At 47.7% G+C, this 20900-nt stretch overlaps 1 protein-coding gene across 2 annotated transcripts; it reads right to left on the bottom strand.

Moving 5' to 3' along the window:
- Positions 1-210: 210 nt before the first annotated feature.
- C2 (complement C2) lies at positions 211-15766 on the bottom strand. Of its 2 annotated transcripts, none has more exons than XM_042684346.1 (18): positions 15701-15766; positions 15341-15562; positions 13781-13966; positions 12351-12524; positions 12160-12258; positions 11859-11992; positions 10731-10869; positions 9384-9524; positions 7379-7468; positions 3434-3574; positions 3225-3319; positions 3030-3141; positions 2754-2919; positions 2571-2647; positions 1837-1928; positions 1280-1406; positions 1111-1160; positions 211-689 (listed from the first exon to the last, which is right to left on the bottom strand). In XM_042684346.1, exons 1-18 carry the CDS (start codon positions 15744-15746, stop codon positions 513-515), a joined length of 2268 nt encoding a protein of 755 aa, XP_042540280.1. In that variant the 5' UTR covers positions 15747-15766; the 3' UTR covers positions 211-512. The 2 variants fall into 2 exon arrangements, with proteins under 2 accessions (XP_042540280.1, XP_042540281.1); XM_042684347.1 differs by having other exon boundaries at positions 15341-15553; positions 15701-15746.
- Positions 15767-20900: the final 5134 nt, after the last annotated feature.

A 20900-nucleotide genomic window follows, 5' to 3' on the forward strand; every position in this document is an offset into this window, starting at 1 on the left:
AACTCTCCCATTCAATCCCCTTCCTTCTTTGACTCCCTCCCTGACAATCCCCCTTAAAGATCCCAATTAGGCCCCCAGCTCACTCACCTACAGGCTGTGTTCTGGGGCAGAGTCCAGCAGCTGTTTGTCCAGCAGGGTCCGTGACCTTCCTGGAATCATTCTGGCCTCCCTATCCCATCCCCCACCCCCAGGCAGAGGCACAGACAAATGTGGAAATCGTTGGGTTTTATTAATTTCATAACTGGGAAATTCCATGTACAAATCGAGTACAAAGGGTAGGAGGGAGGGATGGGAGCAAAGCAGAGGTAAGGAAGGCTTAGCGGGGAGGGCAGCGGGGCAGCCAGCCATGCTGACACCAGCTCTGGGGTTTCCCCAGCTTGTGTACACTGAACCTGGGCTCCTAGAACCCAGGATTTATGCAGCTAGGAGTGGGGATGGGTCACAGTGTCTGAGGTCAATGTTCAGAGGTAGGAAAGATGGCAGATCCTGACAGGACAGCAAAGGGGTCATAATCAGAGGGGCAAAAAGTTCAGGACACCTTCCAGGTGCTCTCTCAGCCAGGGCTGCAGGCGGAAGAGATTGATGTGGAAGTCTCTGGGTGGTGGGACGCCAGGGGGAGCCTTTTTGCGGGTGTTTTTATTGGTAGTGCCAGAACAGGGGTTGTAAAGACCCCAGCTCACTACACCCACCTGGAAGAAACAGAATGGGTTGGCAGGTTGCAGAAGTCCCTGATCCCAACCTCCCTGGTTCCTTTAAAGCCCAGGCACAGGTAGCTCACGCTTGTAATTCTAACTACTCAGGAGACTTGAGATCTGAGAATGGTGGTTTGAAGCTAGCTAGGGCAGGAAAGTTCATGAGACTCTTATCTCCAATGAACCAGCAAAAAGCCAGAAGAGGAGCTGGTTCAAGTGGTAGATTGCTAGCCTAGAATGAAAACGTTGATGGACAACACCCAAGCCCTGAGTTCAAGCCCAGTATACATACACGCACATGTACACATACATGTACACACACACACACACACACACACACACACACACACACACACACACAGCATCCTTATGTCCTCAACCAGATGGAGATTCACTCTTGTAGCTCCCTCCTTCTCACCTGAAAAAACCTGAATCTCCGCTCAAGGAAAACTGCTCCCCCGGATTCTCCTATAGGTAAAGAGTAACAAGAGGTAGTGTTACCCAGGGCAGAACACTGGTGTCCTGACATGCTGGGCCTTAGGAACACAGTGGCCTTTACCCCTGGAAATCCAGGCATGAACACACACCTTTGCAGATATTGGCATCTCCCGGCATCCCACTGCACAGGAACTGATCTGTCACCACCTGTGTGACATCTGTCAAGTTCGGGAAGGTTTTTTTGTCTTGAGAGACTACCTGGATACAGTTTGTCCTCTGCAGGGGGTGGGAAGGGAGAGAAGAGTAGAATGAACAACCCAGATAACAGTTGGTTGACTGGCTAGGCCTGGGAGGGGGTAGGACTTCAGTCAGAAGGAGAAAGTAGGCCAGGAGCTGGTGGCTCACGCCTGTAATCCTAGCTAGTCAGGAGGCTGAGATCTAAGGATGGTGGTTCAAAGTCAGCCTAGGCAGGAAAGTCCATGAAACTCTTATCTCCAATAAACCACCAGAAAAAATGGAAGTGGTGCTGTGGCTCAAGTGGTAGAGTGCTCATCTTGAGCTGAAGAGCTCAGGGACAGTGCCCAGGCCCAGAGTTCAAGCCCCACCACCAACCAAAAAAAAAAAAAAAAAGGAGAAAGTAGCCAGAGCCAGAGGATGAAGAACAATATTTTGGAGGTTGCCTCCAGGTTATTTCAGTGTTCCTCACCTGTTTCCCTGTCTTGAGGTTAATGTTCAACTTGTTCCCATTCAGGGCCACAAAATGGGCAGGAATGCTCTGCTGGTTCAGAAGTTCTTTCTCTGCCATCAAGGAGAAAGAGATGTCAGCGCAGATCCCTTTACTTAGAATCCAGTCATCTGGCTTGGAGACTGCTTCCCAGCTCCTGTTAACATGCTTAGAACCAGTTGCTCACACCTGTAAACTAAGCTGATCTGAGGATGCTGAGATCTGAACATAGAGATCCGAAGCCAACCCAGACAGGAAAATCCAAGAGATACTAATCTCCAATTCAAAAGCCAGAAGTGAAGCTGTGTGGCTCAAATAGCAGAGTGTCAAACTTGAGTGAAAAAAGCTAAGGGAACCAGGCGCTGGTGGCTCACGCCTATAATTCTAGCTACTCAGGAGGCTGAGATCTGAGGATCGTGGTTCAAAGCCAGCCCAAATTGGAAAGTCCATGAGACTCTTATCTCCAATTAACCACCAGAAAACTAGAAGTGATGCTGTAGCTCAAGCGGTAGAATGCTAGCCTTGAGCTGAAGAGCTCAGGGACAGCACCCAGGCCCAGAGTTCAAGCCCCATGATCAAGAAAAAGCTAAGGGACAGTGCCTAGCCCTTGAGTTCAAGTACTGGCACCACACACACACACACACACACACCCGCACGCACACGCACGCACACACACACACACCCTGCTCCCAGCTCTTCAGCAGCCCATCACTCACCATGGTCTTGACAAGTGCTGCCTTGGGGCTTCCGCAAGGCCATATTGGCCTCCATAGTGCAGGGAAGGCAGATGGGCCTGGGGAGAAGAGTGGGTGTCACACAGGCTCAGCCTCAGTATCCCCTCTGGACCTGACCAGAGTACTTTAGTGCGCAGGACATTTTCCCATCCCACACTCGGACACCTGGCATGGCTAGACATCTTTACTCTCTGGGCCAGCTTCAACAGGGCGATGTCATCACCATAGAACTCCAGGATCCCTTGCTCCTTCTTTGCATGAGCATCAAACCCCGGGGGGATTATTGCCTTCTCCACAAGGAATTCTTTGCCCCATTGGGAGTTTGGATCCCCTGCAACAATATGGTGAATTAGGCTGGATCAGGACTCGTGAACGGGCCAGAGCCAGGTAGTAAGAGTTCTAGCCTCAGGGTCTGGAGTCTAGTACAGCCCCTTGTCTTACCCACATTGACCCTCCAAAAGGAACTGTTGGCAGCTTGGTGGAAGCAGTGAGCTGCTGTCAGGACCCACTGGTCAGAGATGAGCGTCCCCCGGCAGGTTTCCTGGTGCTTAGGCTGCAGGCAACAGGCCACAATCAAGGGCTGGCCCATGTCTGCTTTCACCTCTGGGATCCAAGCCCCACCTCCCTTCCTTTTACCTTAAAAGTGACATGCCAGGGTGTCCTCTCCTGGTCAGAGGCATTGGCTGACATATTCCCCACCCCACAGATGGTGTCTGTGAGCTTGGAGACATCTGTGGGTGTGAAGATCAGATGGAGAAGAAGGCATAGGAGGAGTACTGTGTCTCCTGAGACCCTGGCTGCTCCCTCACCACCACCCCGCTGCGGGGAGGGCAAAGCTCACTCACCTAGCATGTGCTCAAAGACCTGCTGCAAAGCCTGTGTGTCCTGCAGGATGAAGGCATGTCTCTCGCCATCCTTCTTAGACCCCAGTTCATTCAGTTCTTTCCAGTCCACATCCAGCTTTCCCACTCCAATGGCATAAATGTCTGATGGAGACAAGGGTACTCACCAGAATCCTGTGTCTGAGTGGCTGTTCCAACTTGGAAGCAGTGCCAATAAAAACCCACATGAGGTGGCTGGGAATGTGGCTTAGTGGTAGAGTATTTGCCTAGCATGCATGAAGCCCTGGGTTCAAATCCTCAGTACCATATAAAAGAAAAAGCTGGACCTGGGGCTTTGGCTCAAGTGGTAGAGTTCTATCCTTGAACACAGAGAGGCTCAGGGCTCAGGGAGTGTCCAGGCCGTAAGTTCCAGGACCAGCAAAAACCAAACAAACCATGAGCTGTGCCCTTTCCTCCTTCATCCCTGCTCCCTGTCTGACTTCACTCCACACGCTATGCCCTTCCTGAACAGCCTTTTTGAGGTTTCTCAATCCACAGGCATGCTGCCACCACAGGCCACCTCATGCCTTAGGGGCCAGCTGTGCCTCTCTCTGCCTGATTGACTCTCCCCAAGATCCACGTAGCTCACTTTCGCAGCTTTGGCTCAAATGTCACCTCAGTAAGTTCTTCTTTGACTAAAACATCAATGCCACAGACCTGGCCCTGCTCTACTTCATCTCATGTTCCATGACACCTGTCTCCTGTATGCTTTATGGTTTCCTTATTTATCTTGTGTATTGCCTATAATGGGTAGAATTATGTTGTCCAGATCCTAATCCCCAGGACTTGTGAGTATGACTTTGATTAGATCGTTGCTGATGTAATCAAGTTAAGGTGAGGACTGGGTACCAGTGGCTCATACCTGTCATCCTAGCTACTTAAAAAAGGCTGAGATCTGAAGCCAGCAGTAAAATTTGTAAAGCTCCATTTCCAATTAGCCTGGGAGGGGGGGGGGGTAGCTTAAGGAGTAGAGTGTCAATAGTAAGTGAAAAGCTGAGCAAGAGATGAGGTCATATTGGATTGGATTAGGGTGAGCCTAATCCACTACCTTCTATTATTAGATAATGCGAAGGAGAGATAGCAGTGTGACTCATTGGTAGAGTACCTGCTTAGCAAGTGTGAGATCTTGGGGTCAACTCTCAACTCTGTAAAAATAGAGTTGGCTTGGTTTTAATTATGTGTGTATATGCCTGTCCTAGGCTTGAACTCAGGGCCTGAGTGCTGTCCCTGAGCTTTTTCAGCTCAATGCTAAGTACTCTACCACATGAGCCACAGCTCCTCTTCCAGCTTTTATTTGGGGGGGTGATTAATTGAAGATAAGAGTCTCATGGACTTTCCTGCCTAAGCTGGCTTTGAACCATCCTCAGATCTCCACTGGTGCCTGGCTTGCAAAAAGTTTTCATTGTTAGCTGGGCACTGGTGGCTCAAGCTTGTAATCCTGAACTACTCAGGAGGCTGAGATCTAAGGATCATGGTTTAAAGCCAAGGCCAGGCAGGAACGTTTGTGAGATTTTTATCTCCAATAAACTATTCAGAAAAAGCTGGAAGTGGTGCTGTTGCTCAAGTGGTAGAGCACTAGCCTTGAGTTGAAGAGCTCAGGAACAGTGCCCAGGCCCAGAGTTCAGGCCCTACAACCTACAAACAAAACAAAACAACCAAAATGCCTCTTCTGACTGGACTACTTGCACATGCTGGCCTCAGAGTATGGGTGCCAGGGGAGAACTCCCCTAAAGTAGTCCACAGATCTGTGGACTACAACAGTAGGAACACCCAACAGTAGGAGCACCAAAAGGGTCATTTCTAGTGGGGTTTCTTGGAGCATTTGTTTGGTTTCTTGTATATTCGTTCATGTAGTGTGTGTGTGTGTGTGTGTGTGTGTGTGTGTGTGTGTGTGTGTGTGTGTGTTATATCCTGTACTGGGGCTTGAACTCAGAGGCTCAGTCTCCTGCTTAGCTTTTTCACGTAAGGCTGACACTCTACCACTTGAGCTATTCTCCATTTAGAGCATTTTGTGGTTTATTGATATGAGCTTTGAGGATTTGTCTGCCTCAAACTCAATCCTGAAATCTCAGCTTCCTATGTAACTAGGATTACAGGCATGAGTCATTTATGTATTCTGCAATGCTGAGGGTCACAGCAAGCATGCTAGGCAAATGCTCTACCACTGAGCTAGCCCCTAGACCCTTTATTCTATTTTATACTATTTTCTTTTTGGTGATGTTGGGGATTGAACTCAGGCTTTGTGCCTGCTACTTCTAGGTGGGCATTCGAGCCACACCTCCAGCCTCTGCTTCTGCAATTGACCCTGGTTTAGATGCTAATGAGGAAGGGGGTAAGAACTGAATTATATCTTCCTTGGTCCAGTGAGTTTTTGGTTTGTTTGTTTGTTTGTTTGTTTGTCTGTCTGTTTGTTGGTTGTGGGGGTTGAACTTGGCCTGGGCACTGTCTCCCAGCTCTTCAGCTCAAAGTTAGCGCTCTACCACTTGAGCCACAGCACCACTTCAGTTTTCTGAATGGTTTATTGGAGATAAGAGTGTGACAAACTTTTCTACCTGGGCTGGCTTTGAACTGTGATCTTCAGATCTCAGCCTCCTGAGTAGCTAGGATTACAGGCATGAGCCACCGGTGCCCAGTGGCCCAGTGTGTTTTAAAGAATTATTATCTGACCCCTAAGAAATGGGGAAGCCAGGCATGGTAGCTCATGCCTGTAATCCTAGCTACTCAGGAGGCTGAGGTCTGAGGATCTCTGTTCAAAGCCAGCCCAAGCAGGAAAGTCTGTGAGACTCTTATCTCCAATAAACCGCCAGAAAACTGAAATGGTGCTGTGGCTCAAGTGGTACAGCACTCGCCTTGAGCTGAAGAGCTGAGGGACAGCGCCCAGGCCCAGAGTTCAGGCCCCACAACTGACAAGAAAAAAAGAAAAGAAAAGAAATGGGGCAGTGAGGATGCAAAGACCTTTGGGGACTGAAAATTAGCTTCCCTCCTTATCTGAAAGTCTCTCTCTGAAGTATAGCTTATGCCTAGCATTAATGAGATATAGATAGACAAACAGACAAATATATAGATGATTAGATAGATAGATAGATAGATAGATAGATAGATAGATAGATAGATAGATAGATAGAGATATCTTTTCCTGGTCAAAGGTCAGTGCAGTCTGAACCTGGGAGTTGTTCTTTTTCAAAGGCCACACCTGTGGAGGCCTCATCAGCTATGTACACTACAAAAGGGGAATAGTGGGGACAGGCCCTTACAAGGAAGCTGAGCCCTTCTTCCTGGAAGGTTTGTTGAAACATGAGAAGGTGCTGAGGACGCTGAGGTGATGATGGCCACAGAGGCTGCTGGGTACTAGTGGTTTTTCCATGCCAGATAACCTTTCTCTAAGCATCTTGAGTTATCTGCCTAGGAGGCCGGTCCTATCACTGCTTCCAGCTCACACGGGAAGAAACTGTCCACCACCCAATCCACCAAGAATAAAAACAAGGTGCAGCCCATGGGAAGTTTAACTCCAGACTCTTCCTTATCACACTCAGCCAATTCCACATAGAACAACAGACTTAAAACTGTTGAAGAAAATGAGGCACCTGTGGCTTATGCCTGCAATCCTAGCTACTAAGGAGACTGAGATCTGAGGATCATGGTGGTTCAAAGCCAATCGGGGCAGGAAAGTCCATGAGACTCTTATCTCCAGCTAATCACAGAAAAAGCCAGAAGAAGTGCTGTGGCTCAAATAGTAGAGCACTAGCTTTGAGTAAACAGAGCTTCAGGATAGCACCTAAGGCCAGAATTCAAGCCCCGGGCCAGAAGGGAACAACAAAAACCTGTTGAAGATGTGCTAGGACCCCTGACTGAGAACGCGGTGCCTGCTCCCCTGGGACAGCACAGATGGAGTAGGGAACAGAGCCTCACCCAGGTAGTCGTTCCTGTCCGGCTTGATTTTCAGTAATTCTATGATGTTGTCAATTGCTGGTTTGGGTGAACCACCTATGTTGGACTTTCCTAGAGCAGAGAAGGAAAAGAATTAACCATCTGAGCTGGGTACCAGGGGTTCATACCTGTAATTCTCGCTACTCAGGGGGCTGAGATCTAAGGATCATGGTTCAAAGCTAACATGGGCAGGAAAGTCCATGAAACTCTTATCTCCAATTAAAAGCTGGGAGTAGAGCTGTAGCTCAAGCAGTAGAACACTAATCTGGAGCAAAAAAAAAGCTTGGGCAGTGCCTAAGAACTGGCACCAAACAAAATATTGACACTGAGCACATATCAGGATTCCACAAAGTCCCAGAAGAACCTCAACCAAACCATTTCAAAACATACCATTTACTTTTTTTAAAAAACATTCCAGCAATGAGCAAGGGGGCCCACATCCTTTTTCTCATTTAATTCTCATGAAACCCCAGGAAGTGTGGATATTCAGATCTGATCTGATTTTATAGATGAGAAAACAAAGTCCTGGAGGAACAATATCATTTGGGTGAGTGGCAGTGGCCATATCCACCACAGGCAGCTGCTTCCGTTCATGCCCCTCACCTCCTGCTAAGGACCTGCATCTCCCAGATCTAGTGGGATGTGACCTCCCAGGGAGCAAAGGAACCAACATGCCCTAACCACAGGTGGCTTGAACAAACTAACTGTAAGCTCCCTTAAAGTAGTTCTCTGTAAATATCCTGCCGGGAAGGGGAGCAGCTTACATAACCTCACCATCATTATGGTCATCATTCTCAACGCCATTTCTGCTTTATGAATAAGATACTGGAGCTGGGTACCTGTGGCTCATACCTGACATCCTAGCTACTCAGGAGACTGAGATCTGAGGATCAAGATTCAAAGCTAGCCTGAGCAGAAAAGTCCATGAGACTCTTACCTCCATTTAACCACCAAAAAGCTAGAAGTAGAGGTGTGCCTCGTGGTAAAGTGCTAGCCTTGAGTGAAGAAACTAAAGAAAGGACAATGCCTAGGCCCTGAGTTCAAGCCTCAGTACCAGCAAACACACACACACACACACACACACACACACACACACACACACACACACACACACACACACACACACACACACACTCTGGAGGTGTGTGGCTTGGGTTATACAGTACTAGCCAAGCAAGCAAACTAAACCAGTGTGGGTTCAACCCTCACTCTGGTAATAACAAAAGTACATAAACACACACACACACACACACACACACACACACACACACACACACACAGAAATCTCATACATTGATAAATACAAAAAAATTAAGAAGCCAGGTGCTGGTGGCTCATGCCTGTAATCCTAGCTACTCAGGAGGCTGAGGTCTGAGAATCATGGTTCAAAGCCAGCCTAAACAGGAAAAGTCCAAGAGACTCTTATCTCCAAAAACCACCAGAAAACCAGAAGTGACACTGTAGCTCAAGCGGTAGAGTGCTTGCCTTGAGCTGAAGAGCTGAGGGACAGCGCCCAGGCCCAGAGTTCAAGCCCCACAACTGACCCCCCCCCCAAAAAAATTAAGGACTAGGAAGGTGGCTCAGTGGTTAAGTGCTTGCCTTGCATGCCTGAGGCCCTGGGTTCAATCCTCAGCACCACATAAGCAAAAAGAAAAAAAGCCGGAAGTGGCGCTGTGGCTCAAGTGGTAGAGCGCTAGCCTTGAGCTGAAGAGCTGAAGGACAGCACCCAGGCCCAGAGTTCAGGCCCCATGACAGGACCCCAAAAAAAAAAAATTTAAGAAAACCCTATTAAAGTGTAACAAGAGTCAGATATGAGTTTATTTTATATTCGTTCAACTGTACTATTGTTCAACTCATTCCTTTGAAATACATTTTCTATGAAGGCTGAACAAGAGAGAGGAGAAAAGTGGCAGAGGGAGAAGCAGAATGCAGAACTTCTGACTCTGTATTAATACACCTTCCATTATTCCACCCTACCACTACCCACCGTCAGTCAGAAGGATGATGGCATGTCGGATTTCCTGCCAGGCCACTGTTCCTATGCCCAGGCGTTGCATTTGGTTGTTCATCATGATGTAGACACTGTTTAGGGCCTCATAGATGTTGGTCCCAGTTCCATTTTCATGATCTGGAATACACCAAAAGAAAAAACTCTCAGAGATCTCCCACCTGCCCCCTGGGGACCAGGAATTACTCTTCCCAACCCATGAAAAATGCAAGTTAAAAACATAGAAGACAGTACCCAGGCTCTAGTACTGGCACAAAAAAAAAAAGAAAGGAAGGAAGCCTAGCACCAGTGGCTCATGCTTGTAGTTCTAACTACTCAGGAGGCTGAGATCTGAACATCACAGTTCAAAGCTAGCCCAGGAGGAAAGTCTGTGAGACTCTTATCTCCAACTATCAACAAAAAGCCAGAAGTGGGACTATTGCTCAATTGGTACAGCACTAGCCCTGAACCAGACAGTTATGAGACAGTGCCCAGGCCCTGAGTTCAAACCCCAGGATGGGTACAAAAATAAATAAAAGAGTGCCATGCCAGTAGTTCATGTCTATAATCATAGCTATTCAGGAGGCTGAGATCTGAAGAACACAGTTCAAAGCCGGCTCAGGCAACAAAATCCCCATGAGATTCTTATCTCCAATTAACTACTCAAAAATGGGAAGTAGAGCTGTAACTCAAAGTGGCAGAGCAGTATCCTTGAGTAAAAACAGCTCAGGGACAGTGCCCAGGCCCTGAGTTCAAGCCTCACAACTGCCAAAAACTAACTAGATGTCTTTTGCCTTAGATATGCTCATTACATAACGCCTATCTAATACCACTGGAAGAGCCCAAGATTCAAAGATGGTGTTCCCACAAAACTTGGGTTGTTTTAGCCATTTGCTGCATACTACCCAGGCAGTTTGTCACTGTGTGCAGGTGGTAATGATACTTATTCTTTTTTTTTTTTTTTTTTGTCAGTTATGGGGTCTGAACTCTGGGACTGGGCATTGTCCCTCAGCTCTTCAGCTCAAGGCTAATGCTCTACCACTTGAACCACAGCACCACTTCTGGCTTTTTCTGTTTATGTGGTGCTGAGGAATTGAACCTAGGGCCTCAGGCATGCGAGGCAAGCACTCTACCACTGTTCCCAGCCCTAATGATGTTTATTCTACAGTGCTGAGCCGTGACAAGCAGACCATGTGGTTTGTGCATATGCATGAATCTGAAGACCTGCACTATGTATTTGGACTCCCAGTGCTACAGTCAGTCATGAAGTAGGGAGCTGAACATGGAAGCTACTGTCTATGGTCACCAAGCTCAGCTTCCTATTATCCTCCCTGACGACAGCCATACCTTGATAGTTCAAGTTTTCCAGACTACTGGCCACTTCAGTCATATCCTGAGATTTGTCATTCAAGACAGACATGATGATTTTGGGTCGTGAGGCAAACGTGATGATGGCAACGTTGATATTGATGTCAAAGCTGAAGATCTGGGGAAGGAGAGCAGGTGAGAGGCAGCATGAGGCTCCCAACCAAAGTGGGAGGTGGTAAAAGAACCAGAAAGGAGACAGAGAACCAATAGGGCAAGGTACTTTCTAAGAAACTGCAGCCTGGAAAAAATAGAAAAGTAACATTTGTTCAGCACCTATTCTGCGCGTGTGAGCGTGCGCGCGCACGCACGCGTACCTCTACTAGGGGCTTGAACATGGGGCCTGAACACTGTCCCCTTAGCTTTTTTTTTTTTTTTTTGGTCAGTCGTGGGGCCTGAACTCTGGGCCTGGGCACTATCCCTCAGCTCTTCAGCTCAAGGCTAACACTCTACCACTTGAGCCACAGCACCACTTCTGGCTTTTTCTGCTTATGTGGTGCTGAGGAATCAAACCCAGGGCCTCATGCCTGCAAGATGAGCATTCTACCACTGAGCCACCTTCCCAGCCTTCCCTTAGCTTTTTTGCTCAAGACAAGCACTCTACCATTTGATCCATAGCTTTACTTCTGACTTTTGCTGGTTAATTGTAGATAAGAGTATCTCATGGACTTTTCTGCCTGGGTTGGCTTCGAAATGCAATCCTCAGATTGCAACTTCCTCAGTAGCTAAGATGACAAGTGTGAGCCACCCGTGCTTGGTATACATTTTAAATTATTTATTCAATTCTAATGAAATCATTGAATAGGAGTATCAGTATCTTTCTGCCATTACACTCCCCCACCCTCACCCTTTGAATTCTTTTGTTGCCCTTTGTGGAGACTACTTGCTTTCTCTAGATGATGAATTTCTGGTATTCCCCAGCCCCCTAGCACAGTGCCTGACACACAGCAGGTATCTGTGGGAAACGAAAACCATAATTCGATGAATTGAATTCATGATCCCAGCAAGGCATGAATAAAATCTGGGAAGGCTTCTGGGAGGAAGTGAGCCGTGGGAGGGAAGCTGAGGGAGCCAGCCAGGCTCCTGGGCATGCAGTCCCATCATCCTCACCCTGTCCACCATGAGGGAGGCACTGTCCCTGAAGATCTTAAAGTTCTCTTCCGACACACTCTGAGAGGCATCCAGAAGCAGGTAGAGGTTCAGGTGACCAGAACGCTGGATTTGGATTCTACGAGCCAATTTTTCTGGGGAGAATTCAGATGAACCCCTTCTTCCTGTGTTCTGGCTAAGGGTATCCAGACTCTGGTTCTACCCTTCAGTCACTGAGCCCACTGGAGCCTCCCAGGGAGGCTTCTACTCTCCCCTGCTCCTCCCAGGCCTGGCCTTTCCTGCTCCAACCCTGGGCACTCACCCTTCCTCTTCTGGTTAGGATTAGTGGCTCCAAGCAGATGAGACAAGGAGGTGCCCAGGGCGGGGGCCACATCCTCTGGGAAGTCATAGGAGTAGGGCTCTGTGGGAAAAGCCACAAAACAAGACAATCAGCCAGGGCCAGGCTGCGTGGAGTGCCCGGAGTCTCGTGCAGCAGGCAGCATGGCTACTCACGGCGGCAGATGGGCTCTGACCCACTCCAGACCCCATTGCTCTGGCACTCCCGCTCCGCAGACCCCGTCAGCACCAGATTTGAGGAGCAGCGATAGCTGACCTTGTACCCAAGGTCAAAGCGGGAACCCGTCCTCACTGCACCTACTGAAGTGCCTGGGTTGGGACAGTGGTCAGCTACAAGTGGACAACAACAAAAAGACAGAGGTGAGCAGGGTACCATTCCCCGTTCCGCCCTCCCCCCCCCCCCCCAGGCTCTTCCTCCTCTCTGGACCCTCAGAGTCACCAGAGTTCTTCAGAAGATGCCAGGGCATGGATGGAGAACCTTCCATAGGATGAAAGAACTCAGAAATCAGCCATTTCTTTTTTTTGTTTTTTCTTTTGTCAGTTGTGGGGCTTGAACTTGGGTCCTGGGTGCTATTCCTGAGGCTCTTTGTGCTCAAAGCTAATGCTCTACCACTTGAGCCACAGTGCCACTTCCAGTTTTTGAGTAGTTAATTGAGATATGAGTCTCATGGGAGCCGGGTGCCAGTGGCTCATGCCTGTAATCCTAGCTACTCGGGAGGCTGAGATCTAAGGATCACGTTCAAATCCAGTCAGGGCAGGAAAGTCTGTGAGACTCTTACCTCCAATAAACCACTAGAAAACTGGAAGTGGCGCTGTGGCTTAAGCGGTAGAGCTCTTGGCTTGAGCTAAAGAGCGCAAGGACAGCGCCCAAGCCCAGAGTTCAAGCCCCATGACTGACCAAAAAAAAAAAGAGAGAGTCTCATGGGGACTTTTCTGCTCAGATTGGCTTCAAACTGCAATCCTCAGATTTCAGCCTCCTGAGTAGCTAGGATGACAGGTGTGAGCCACCTGCACCCAGCTGAAGTCAATCATTTCCACCAGCCCTGAAACCTCCTAGTCCTGACTTGGCTTCATCCTGTCTGCCCCAGAACCCTGGGTAGATGGTAGCCAAGGAGTCTTACTCCGCCAGAAAAATAATACTAGCAAGACTCTACCAGTTGAGCCACAGAGCCACTTCTGGTTTTCTGTTGGTTAATTGGAGAGAAGAGTCTCATGGACTTTCCTGCCTGGGCTGGCTTTGAACCATGATCCTCAGATCTCAGCCTCCTAAACAACTAGGATTACAGGTGTGAGCCACTAGCGCCTGACTATGAGACTCTTACCACTGAAGTGGTAGAGCACTAGCCTTGAACAAAAAATCTAAGGAACAAGGTCTAAGTCCTGAGTTCAAGCTCCAGTACAGTGAGAGGGTGGGGAGCTAGATAAGTATATGGAAACTTCATGTCCAATTGAAGCTCAGTACCTTAGCACCAACAACTGGTGATCCATAGACCTCAATTTACTCACATCTGGTCCCATCTCTAACTTGGCTCCAAGGCTCCCTGGGAGCCCCAGACCCCAAGCAAGCCAGCATTTAGAGCACACACCTCCGTTGTCACACACAGCCGTCTCTCCATCCCACATGCCGTTGGGACGACAGTGGCGCACAGGTGAGCCCCGCAGTGTGAAGCCATCCTCACATTCAAAGGTCAGGTTGCCACCCACAGGATAGGACCCCAACCGAGGGGTGTACACACCGTTCTCAAAGGTGACAGGTGCTGGGCAGCGAACAGCTAGATGGAGAGAAGTGGGAGAGTCAGGGATGGATGGCCAGCACCTAGGCTGGGTGTGCACTAGTGATAATACTGTGAGAACCCAGGAGAGTGACCAACTGGTGGTTAAAACCTTGAAAGATCTGGCCGTTGGTAGCTCACACTTCTTATCCTAGCTACTTAGGAGGCTGAGATCCGAGGATCACTATTTAAAGCCAGCCAAGGCAGGAAAGTCCATGAGACTCTTATCTCTAACAAGAAAGAGCTGGACGTAGAGCTGTGGCTAAGTGGAAGATCTTCATCCTTGAGTGAAAAAGCTAAGGGACAGCACCACTAGGCCTGAGTTCAAACCCCATTACAAGCACACACACACACACACACACACACACACACACACACACACACACACACACACACACACAGAGAGAGAGAGAGAGAAAATTGAAGCATGTGAGATTTCTGTTTTAGGCAACCAGATGAACAATGGCAGTTTTTTTCCTTTTCTGTGGAATTAGTGGTATTGGGATTTGAACTCAGGGCCTCACTTTTTTTTCTTATTTTTGGTCAGTTGTTGGGCTTGAACTCTGGGCCTGGGTGCTGTCCCTGAGCTCTTCAGCTTAGGGCTAAGTAACTCTACCACTTGAGCCACAGTGCCACTTCCGGTTTTCTGGTGGTTTATTGGAGATAAGAGTCTCACGGACTTTTCTGCCCAGGCTGGCTTTGAACCACAATCCTTAGATCTCAGCCTGCTGAGTAGCTAATATTACAGGCATGAGCCATGGGCACCCCACAAGCCTCATACTCTTGCTTATCTTTTTATTTTTTTGTTGGTTGTGGGACTTGAACTCAGCCTGGGCACTGTCCCTGAGCTCTTTTGTTCAAGGCTAGCACTCTATCACAGCGCTACTTCTTGTTTTCTGGTGGATAGTTGGAGAAAGAGTCTCTTAGACTTTCTTGCCTTGGCTGGCTTTGAACTGCGATGCTCAGATCTCAGCCTCCTGAGTAGCTAGGATTACTGGTGTGAGCTACCTGTGCCGGCTTCTTGCTTAGCTTTTTCATTCAAGGCTGGTGCTGTACCACTTGAGTTATACCTCCACTTCCAGTTTGTGGGGTTTTTTTTGGGGGGGCGGGGGTTGCTGGTTAGTTGGAGATCAGAGTCTTACTGACTTTTTTGCTCTGGTTGGCTTTGAACTCAGCCTCCTGGGTAGTTAGGAGTACAAAGGTGATCAATGCTGCAATTGACAACTGACACTTTCAGAAGGACCTCTGCCAGAGCAGCTTGACCCTCCCTCCCCACACCACCTGGCCAGAGTAAGCTCCATCTTGAGCAACTTCTCAATTAAAGCTCTGGGCTGGCCACTGAGGAAGACATGAAAGGAAGCCTAGGAGCCTCACGTTTGCACACTGCTTTCACAAGCCGGGTGGATCTCCTGATGGATCCTGGGGTCTGCCATTGTCCATTGCTCTTGCAAAGCCTGGTCGCTGGGGATGGATAACTGCCCTGGGGGCAGGAGTAGATGAGGAGGCTTCCAGGGGCCCAGCCATGGCTGAGAGTGAACGTGCCACCAGAGATATTCACATTCTGAGAGCAGGAGGGTGCAGCAGTGGCTACCAGACCTGTGGGTGGGGATAGCAACAGAGCTAAGATCGCACAACAAGGAAGCTGGAGAGACTGTCCCTTTCACACATAGGACTCAACCTTGGAACAATGGCTGTGCTACAGGGCCCTCATCAGCTCCCTCCCCTGACTCCTACCTGGGCACAGGAGCAGCAGGCATAGGAAAGTCAGCAGTGGGTCCATGGTGTCCACCTCAGGGCAGGAAGAATAGAGAGCCAGTGGAGAGAAAAGGTCATCTGACTTCCCGAAAACCAGCCAAAGCTGGCTCAGCAATTGTCTCATTTGCTGCCAAAAACAGAAAACTAGGGAATGGCAAGGGGGGGATGGTCTTTCCTTAGGAAAGTTAAATAATAATGATGATAATGATAATAATAATAAGCAGGGATTAGGGGCTGCGCTGAGCGGCAAACCCTTTGCTCTGCCTCCCTAAGTTCAACACAATCACCAAGTCAGTATTTCAACACCATAGGCTTTGCTTTCATCTCCCAAGCACCTGCCTCATGTCATCACACACACACACACACACACACACAGCACTTGCCTAAATAGTCTAAAGTACACAATCTCACAAGCCATTCAAAATATTGCAAAACATTTTATTTCAGTAAAGTGGGAATTTTCATTTGGGTTTTGCCAAGGAGATTTTTTAGGAGCCTGGGACAATGTGATCTTCTTAAACAGAAACATCTAAGAACTGGCGATTCATTTTCTTAGAAGTTCTTTATAAATATGAAGACTCAGCATCATTTTCTTGCCAGAAACACTTCTCCAGGGAGATTCTAGGGCTAAAACTAAAATCAGCACTTGCAGAGACAGGAAAAATGTTTACAACATTTTTAGTGGAAAGTCCAGTGGATACAATTCCCAAGTTGCAAAACAAATAAATTTGAGGTTATATACTTGAAATATTTTGGTTGTTTAAATATTCCTTTAAACCATAACCCGCTCTTATATAAAATGCAAAAAGTACCAGATACTTGTGGCTCATGCCTGTCATCCTAGCTACTCAGGAGGCTGAGATCTGAGGATTGTGGTTCAAAGCCAGCCTGGGCAGGAAAGTCCATGAGCCTCTTCTCTCCAATAAACCACCAGAAAACTGGAAGTGGTGCTGTGGCTCAAGTGGTACAGCGCTTGCCTCGAGCTAAAGAGCTGAGGGACAGAATCCAGGCCCAGAGTTCAAGCCCCTCAACTGACAAAAAAAAAAGAAAAGAAAGGTTAAGTGAGCAGCCCCAGGTTCACCCAGGAACTCAGCATCAGAGCTCAGAGCTCCTGAGTCCACGCATAGCCACAGCGCTATGGTGGCTTCAGAGCATCTGCACATCCCTCAAGTCCCCTCCATGCCCCTACACTGTACCTTCCTGAGCCCAGCCTCCCTAACTCTTGCCTCTTGCCCTCCAGTAACCATCCTCCATCCTTCTTAAATCCTTTATCTTCCAGACTCTCAAATAACCCGTCCTTCACCCTCACCCATTTATAACCACTAGTTGTATAATAACCACTAGTTATTTGGGTAGCTTCAGCTCTCCAGAAGCAGCAGCCTAGGCAGTTTTTGTTGAAATCCAGGAGCTCTATAAGTAAGATCAGAGCCAATGACCTCCAGGAGGCTTCCCCTCAGCCCAAGTAACAAATCTTTCTGAGCAGTAAGAGAAGTGGTTTTGGTTTCTATTCCTCTCATTCTTTTTATAAATAAATAAATAAAACAACTAATATTGGTAGACTCCACCTACTTCCTTAAACACTGGCCCCTGCTAGATGGTTGGATTCATATACCCTCCCCCATTCTGCCAGGCACTGATCTACTTAGTTTGAATGGATTGCCCAACTATGACCTTGAGGAACCTTTGCATACATTGCCCTTAGGGCCTCAGAAAAGGAGTTGGCCAGATTCTGGCTTTTTCAAGCCACTGGGCCCCAGAGGCCTGCTTGCAGGCCAAAAACTTTGTTCTGTTACAGAAACTCTGTTCCTTGACGTCCATTATTCAAATTTCCCGAGAATTAAACTGGGAGCACTAGTCCTTACCTAGAATTAAACTAGGAAATTAGGAGTTGTGGGGCCTCACCCAACTTTCTGGCAGAGGCCAACTTCAAACTTAGATCCTCAGATCCCAGCCTCCTCCGTAGCTAGGATTATAAGGCGTGAGTCAAGGGAGCCTAGAGCTCGAGTGACTAAAGGCATTTTGCATTATGGGATAGTCATAAGCCTTTGGGCACCAGGAACAACATGTTACCATTTGAACATTTTAGGCGATTCGGGAAACTTTAGGAGGTGTGGGCCTAAGTAGAGAAAGTAGGACACTGGGGGCGTGCCTCTGAAGACTGTACCACCCACCCTAGTTCTTTTCTCACTCCCTCTGCTTTGTATCTTTCAGGTGAACAGCAGAGGACAAGGGGAGGGTGTGATGGGAAAGGGCAGGTGGAAGACAGAAAGCCTCCTAATAGGGTGAGCACGCATATTTATATTTAGGCATGGCTGTGGGCTTCTCAGGGAATGTTGTGCTGGGACCTTAAATTTCAGACACAAGATAAAGTGCCAAAAGCTGATGATGTCCAGAATGTGATTCTGGGAAGTAGGAGGCTGCAATATAGTCAAGATAAAAGTTGTTGGAAGGAGATCAAAAAGCTCGGAAGAAACAAAAAAATATTCTTGCTGAACATTGGCTGCTGAAGGGAGGGAGTGAGGCCTTCATAATGTACCTTTTATAATTTTTTTTTTCAGTCATGGGGCTTGAACTCATGGCCTGGGTACTGTCCTTGAGCTTTTGCACTCAAGACTAGTGTTCTAACACATTGAGCCACAGAGCTACTTCCTAGTTTTGTTAGGGTTTTGTGTGTGTGTGTGTGTGTGTGTGTGTGTGTGTGTGTGTGTCGGTTGTGAGGCCTTAACTCTAGGCCTAGGCATTGTCCCTTAGCTCTTCGGCTCAAGGCTAGTGTTCTACTACTTGAGCCACAGCACCACTTCCAGCTTTTTCTGCTCATGTGGTGCTGAGGAATCAAACCCAGGGCCTCGTGCATGCAACAAGGCAAGCACTCTGCCACTGAGCCACCTTCCCACCCCCTGTTTGTTTGTTTGTTTGTTTGTTTTGGGTCCGGTTGTGGGGCCTGAACTCTGGGCCTGGGTGCTGTCCCTCAGCTCTTCAGCTCAAGGCTAGTGCTCTACCACTTGAGCCACAGCGCCACTTCCGGCTTTTTTCTTTTTGCTTATGTGGTGCTGAGGAATTGAACCCAGGGCCTGAGGCATGCAAGGCAAGCGCTCTACCACTGAGCAACCTTCCCAGCCCATTTGTTTGTTTTTAATGTTAGTACTTGGACTTAAAATCAGGTCTTCTCATTCACAGATAGCACTCTACCATTTGAGCCATAACTTTGCTGGTTAATTCAAGACAAATCTCTGGACTTTGCCTGCCTGTACTGGTTTCAAACAATTATCCTCAGATCTCAGCCTCTTTTTTTTTTTTTTTTAAATTTGTGAACATACTGTACAGAGGGGTTACAATTCAATTACATGGGCAGGATAATGCATACATTTCTTACCAAGCATTGCAGCCTCCTCCTTTGTTTACCCTTCACCTCCCTTCCCAGCCTCCCCCCCCTCCCCCCCTACCCAACCCTTCCCCCCAACCGACATTGTAAAGCTCAGATCTCAGCCTCTTGAGTAGCTAGGATTATAGCATGAGCCACCAGCACCTAGAATATATTTTTTGAATTTTGAATCATATGAGTGATTGTATGAAAAAAATATAGATGTTTTATATATTGTTTATATTATGCATTTTATATGTGTATATTATATGTAAAAATATACATATTTATAAGCTAGGTGTCAGTGATTTGTATCTGTAATCCTAGCTATTCAGGAAGCTGAGATTTGAAAGACTGTGGTTCAAAACCAGCTCAGGCAAGAAAGTCCTGAGTTTCAACTCTGGTACTAGCAAAATATAAATATTATATAATATATGTAAACTGTTTTTGGTTTGGAGATTTTTTTAACCAACATGAGGGCTTGAACTCAAATCAAGGCTGCACTATCACAATGAGTATGAGTTGTTGTTTTTTTTTTAACAGAGTTATCCCTTCCTTTGCTTTCCCTCAGTTTTCCCTTCCCATCCCTGCTCACAAGTTATACAGTTCATTTTCATTTAAATAGTTCAGCATTTTCTTTTTTTTTTTTTTGCCAGTTGTGGGGGCTGAACTCTGGGCCTGGGCGCTGTCCCTCAGCTCTTCAGCTCAAGGCTAATGCCCTACCACTTGAGCCACAGCACCACTTCTGGCTTTTTTCTGCTTATGTGGTGCTGAGGAATTGAACCCAGGGCCTCATGCATGCAAGGCAAGCACTCCACCACTGAGCCAACTTCCCAGCCCCTAGTTCAGCATTTTCATATGCTGAGTATCATGACTGCATTAGGTAACCCTTTCTCCCTCCCTTTCTGTACCTTCCTTTGCCTCCTCTGAAAGAAGCACACACAACACACACAAAGCAAAAATAAATGCCACCACCACCAACAATAATTACAAAAACTCATTTCCATTTCCTGGAATTCATTTCAGAAAAGTTGCACCTTTGGATTCCTCCCCTAAAGATATGCTCCTTTAGGAAATCATTTTATTTTTTTTTTTTGGGGGGGGGTCCAGTCATGGGGCCTGAACTCTGGGCCTGGGCACAGTCCCTCAGCTCTTCAGCTCAAGGCTAGCACTCTACCACTTGAGTCACAGTGCCACTTCTGGCTTTTTTCTTTTTGCTTATGTGGTGCTGAGGAATCGAACCCAGAGCCTTGAGCATGCAAGGCAAGCGCTCTACCACTGAGCCACCTTCCCAGCCCCGGAAATCATTTTATTTATAAAGAGTTATATGGCTAGGCGTGGGAGACTCAGGCCTGTAATCCCAGCTACTCAGGAGGCTGACATCTAAGAATCATAGTTTGAAGCCAGTTTGGGCAGGAAAGTCCTTGAGATTCTTATCTCCAATTAACCACCAAAAAGCTAGAAGTGGAACTGGTAGAGTACTAGCCTTGAGCACAAAAGCTCAGGACAACAAACCTTTGGGTCAAGCCCTAGGATGACAGAAAGAAGAGATGGGAAAAAAGGGGGGGGGGGGGGCGGGAGAAGCACTGACTATGACTGCAGCCTTTAACTGGAGATCAGAGTCTCACACATTTGTCTATAGTAGCTTCAAAATGAGATCTGAGTAGCTAGGCCGCCAGCATTGGGCCCTTCTGGAGCTTTGATGACTACGCATCTGGACTAGAAGCTTCTGTCTCTTTGGTGTTTCTCACATCCATATCTCTGGCTGGAATCTTTCTTTTTTTTTTTGGGGGGGGGGTCCAGTTGTGGGGCCTGAAC

Source organism: Dipodomys spectabilis, unplaced genomic scaffold, assembly GCF_019054845.1.
Source record: "Dipodomys spectabilis isolate Male_0828 unplaced genomic scaffold, ASM1905484v1 ptg000085l, whole genome shotgun sequence".
NCBI classification, from domain to species: domain Eukaryota; kingdom Metazoa; phylum Chordata; class Mammalia; order Rodentia; family Heteromyidae; genus Dipodomys; species Dipodomys spectabilis.